This window comes from Rhododendron vialii, chromosome 3a, assembly GCF_030253575.1.
Source record: "Rhododendron vialii isolate Sample 1 chromosome 3a, ASM3025357v1".
NCBI lineage: Eukaryota > Viridiplantae > Streptophyta > Magnoliopsida > Ericales > Ericaceae > Rhododendron > Rhododendron vialii.
The window spans coordinates 10936609-10941120 of NC_080559.1; the positions used below are offsets into that span (position 1 = coordinate 10936609).

The 4512-nt window shown below is 40.7% G+C and overlaps 1 protein-coding gene across 1 annotated transcript; it reads left to right on the plus strand.

The window, feature by feature from the left end:
- The first annotated feature begins 482 nt into the window (after positions 1–482).
- Positions 483–3320, plus strand: LOC131319159 (putative pectinesterase 14). Its single transcript, XM_058349301.1, has 5 exons — positions 483–949; positions 1182–1353; positions 1446–1652; positions 1933–2183; positions 2982–3320. Exons 1-5 carry the CDS (start codon positions 516–518, stop codon positions 3193–3195), a joined length of 1278 nt encoding a protein of 425 aa, XP_058205284.1. The 5' UTR covers positions 483–515; the 3' UTR covers positions 3196–3320.
- Positions 3321–4512: the final 1192 nt, after the last annotated feature.

Genomic DNA, 4512 nt, shown 5'->3' on the forward strand with positions numbered 1-4512 from the left:
TTTGCTCTCTACACAATTGATCAGGGTTCAATTCTTGGGGTAAGGCCGCAATAAATTAATTTCTTATAAAATCTTTGGCCCCGATGGCCTGCCATTGACCAGACTGAGGAGGGGATTAAGTTGAGCTGTGTACCGGACCGGGGAGGGGATGCCAAAATCTAATTTCATTAGTCCACCGCCCATCCCATGTAAGTCACTTGCAAACCCAACAAACTCAGCCACAATAGTCCACATGCACAGCTTTAATCATTAATCCAGGCCCAATATCACTATGTCTCTCCGTCACTTAGCGTGTGTATCTTCCAACCTCCATTGCTGCCCATCTCTCTTTCCTCTGAAGCTGGAAATGTAATCATCTCCACCACCACCACCAGCACCAGCCACCAGCCTCTATCCTTTTCTTACCTCCTTTCTTACCTCCTACGCCAATCATCAGTCTTGACCCCTAAACTTATTTTAACCCCAAAAACAACATTGAAAAACACTACCCAAAAAAACACGACTGCCTTAAAACCATGAGCATCAACAAAACCTTCTTCCTCTTTTGGCTCTCTGCTTTTGCCATCGCACTTGTTTCCCTAACACACTCTCCCCATGTCATGCCTTCTTCCACCACCTCTGCCAATATTGCCAGTTACACTCAGACTAGCCCGAAACTTGATTTTCTCAAAAGGGTCACTGACCGAAGTGACGTAGACACCTTTTCCGCCTTCGTGGAAAGGATTGCGCGAAAAGCGACTAGGAGGCATCACCGGAGGAGGAAGCGAAAGACCACATGTGATGACTCCAAATGGAACTCCAGGCTGATACCGTATTACAATGTGTCCCTTGTACTGACAGTTGATTTGAACGGCTGCGCGAATTTTAGCAGCGTGCAGAAGGCGGTGGATGCTGCACCCGATTCGAGCGTTTCTAGGACCCTCATCGTAATCTTTCCAGGCACATACAGGTCATTATCATATGTAGCTAAAAAATCTTGAGAAGTTTTATTACGAAATTGTCATACACAATGATGCAGCATTTTGCAGTCTATTTGTTTCAAACCAATACTCCAACCATAGAGATTCCTAATTCAAATCGGCCAATATTATTTCATTCCGGGGCCGTATGAAATTTTATTGGTACATCAATTTTTGTAACCTAATATCGATCATAAGGTTAAGCGTTCATGGTGGTTGCAGGGAGAAAGTAACGGTGCGTGCTAACAAGACGAATTTGATATTTCAAGGTCTGGGTTATCTCAACACATCCATCGCTTGGAACGACACTGCTAATTCTACCGGAGGAACTATCTACAGCTCAACTGTTTCCATCTTTGCTGACAACTTCACTGCTTTCGACATAAGTTTTCAGGTAACAATGCTTCGGCAAATGAAACCTACAAATTCAATTCGAATCGAAGTTACTGACATGGCTGGAGGTCGAATTTTGTTTTTTTCGGAAAGAATACAGCTCCTGCACCGGACCCTGGTGAAGTGGGAGCTCAGGCTGTGGCCCTGAGGATTTCGAGTGATCAAGCTGCATTTTATGGCTGTGGATTCTATGGAGCCCAAGATACCCTTAACGATGATCATGGCCGGCACTATTTTAAGGACTGCTTCATCCAAGGATCTATCGATTTCATTTTCGGAAATGCTAGATCACTCTTCGAGGTAATACAAAATCCTCCTCCAAATATTGTATCTCTGTTTCGCAGCGTTGCCAGTTTCCTCTTTCCTGTTCCCAAAATTATTGGACCGGGAACCAAGTTTTCGTTTATTTGGATGATACGCGCAAAAACAGAAGGCATAATTGGTGTGCATACGCATTTCATGACCGAAAAATGGAAACAGTCATCAAACATGTTTTCATATCAGTTCAAATTATATGTCAGTAGTTGGTTTCAGTGTACGTAGAAGTGCTGAAAGCGCTCGTATGTTTTTTTCATGGCAGGGCTGCACGATAAATTCCATAGCGAAAGAAATCCCGGAGGAGAAAAGCGGAGCCATCACGGCCCAAGGGAGGAATTCGATGAACGAGAACACAGGGTTCTCATTTGTCGACTGTAACATTGGCGGGAGCGGGAGCATTTGGCTCGGGCGAGCATGGGGCGCTTACGCCACCGTTGTGTTCTCCAGAACCTACATGACAGAGGTTGTGGCCTCGGACGGATGGAACGACTGGAGAGACCCTTTTAGAGACGAGTCTGTGGTTTGATCCTGATTTCATGTCACCTCTTATTTTCTTATGTGAATCCCTTCTCCATCCTCCATTAAGCACGTAAAATAGAAACCGTTTACCAGAAGCACGGACGCCTCTACCTGCTTCACATGTCTGAAGGGGTTGATATAGATGACCTTCATGATTTTCCTTCCCCTTCATAGAATAACCCTCCACTTAAGAAGCACGGACGCATCTACCTGCTTCACATGTCTCTATCCAATAGTATGGAATAGGCTACAAATATGTGTCATTTATTTTTGTACTTAGAAGGGGACGCGTACGTTAGTGACAAATTAGGAGGTCAGACTATAATTCTAATCTCCCATGTTGAGGCCAAATATATGTAGCCGTTCAACAACTGATATTGACATCTCTTCATAATGTATACTCCCTCCGTCGTGCAATCTTAGTCGGTTATGAAAAGTTGTATCATTTATATACAAAAAATAAGGCACTTCTGTGCATACTTTTTTTATTTTCATTTTTTATTTTCACACCAATGAAAATATATAGTTGAGGCATTTAAATTGGTGACCATAAAAGTTGAAATATCATGTACGAAAGTGTTTTATTAGTTAACCCGGGAAATGACACGACTTTTTTGTGATGTACTAAAATTATTGGACCGGGGGTGTATGTACTCGATGTAAATCCACCATGTCTCTGTCTTAACTTTTACAAATGAAACATATTCGCGTCCTAATTTACAAAAAAAAAAAATAGTTGCCTGTGCATCCGTACCACATTGTATCTGTTAAATTGACTTCGTAAGTTTGCAGGACTGTCTTCTTCGGCGAGTATGAGTGCATGGGACCCGGAGCAAACGACACATACAGAGTCTCATATCGGAAGAAACTGAGTCCATCTGAAGCAGCAATTTACATGGATGTTTCGTACATTGATGGAGAAGAATGGCTTCTTAATATTCCAAGAAGCCATTCAAACCCTATAGCCCCAGACACAGAGGCGTCATTCAATCTTGCTAGCATCTGATTACAATGTCCAATACTAGTATTGCACACAAGAGGGGATGGAGAAATCTAGTACTGCATAAAAATATCATTTAGTATAGGAGAAGATAAGATATTATATTGTGATAAGTATATATAAAAGGAATATTTCAATTTGGAGACTTGAAAGCAAAGGAAAGAGATGATATTGGTTTGTGCATGTAAGTTATTACCTGTCATATTAAGAGAGATGGAAAACACTGAATACGAAAAAAAAAAGAGGGGCAACGTCCACTTTATCCCCTGTGGTTATCTCCATGTGCGGATACTTCCGTCATGGTTCAAAATTGAACACATAACTTACTTGTGGTTTTGAAAATGTGCGGAAAGACCCCCTGCCATCATATTTTCTATCCATATTAACGGACACACCATTAAAAGACCGATATACCCTCATCATGTCCTTTGATTCTTCTTCTTTTTTAAGTCTAACCACACCATCCCTTATACTAAAAATTGAATCCAAACCATTGATATTGTAAATTTTGACGAGTACTACATTGATGCTAAAATTCAAGTCAATCCAAAAATGAAAAGCTCATGGTTGAATCGATTTTGTTATGAAATTAAAATTTTAAATTTGAATTTACTAAAAATTAGATCACTGGGTTATTGATGCCCAATCGAGATGATTTTTTACAGTGATATTTTATTCTTTATTTAATACATTATGAACGACTCAGATTACATTCTAGAGGCGTGTGAGATACACCTTCATTAATATGGATGAAAAACATGACGGCAGGGGGTCTATCCGCACATTTTCAAAACCACAGGTAGGTTATGTGCTCAATTTTGAACCACGATGGGGGTATCCGCACATGGCGATAACCACAGGAAATGAAAGTGGACTTTGCCAAAAAAACTTGCTTTGTTGAATTTGAAGGGTCGGGTTACAACACACATTCCTTGTTGGGGTGTATGATATGCCAATCATTCTATAACCAAACTCATTTACATACCCACACTGGATGCGTGTAGCGTGTGCGGAGCCCACACCTTTGTGAATATGGATGTGTACTTCGGTATGTAAATGGGTGCAGTCTTAGCATTTTTGTATGATATGCACCCGGTAGCATTCACCACAAATCCACCATCTAATTCAGAACATGGGTATTTCCAGTACAAAATGTGGGTCAGTCCTTATTGACAATGGGACTCTTCTCTGGACCGGCCCGTAATCACCCTCAATAATGCCCACCTTCCATTGTCAAACCCTGAATTATTATTAAGTCTTTTAAATAGAATGTCTATTTAATTTTTTTTATTTTAAATACTTTTATTTTTTTTTATTTTTGAA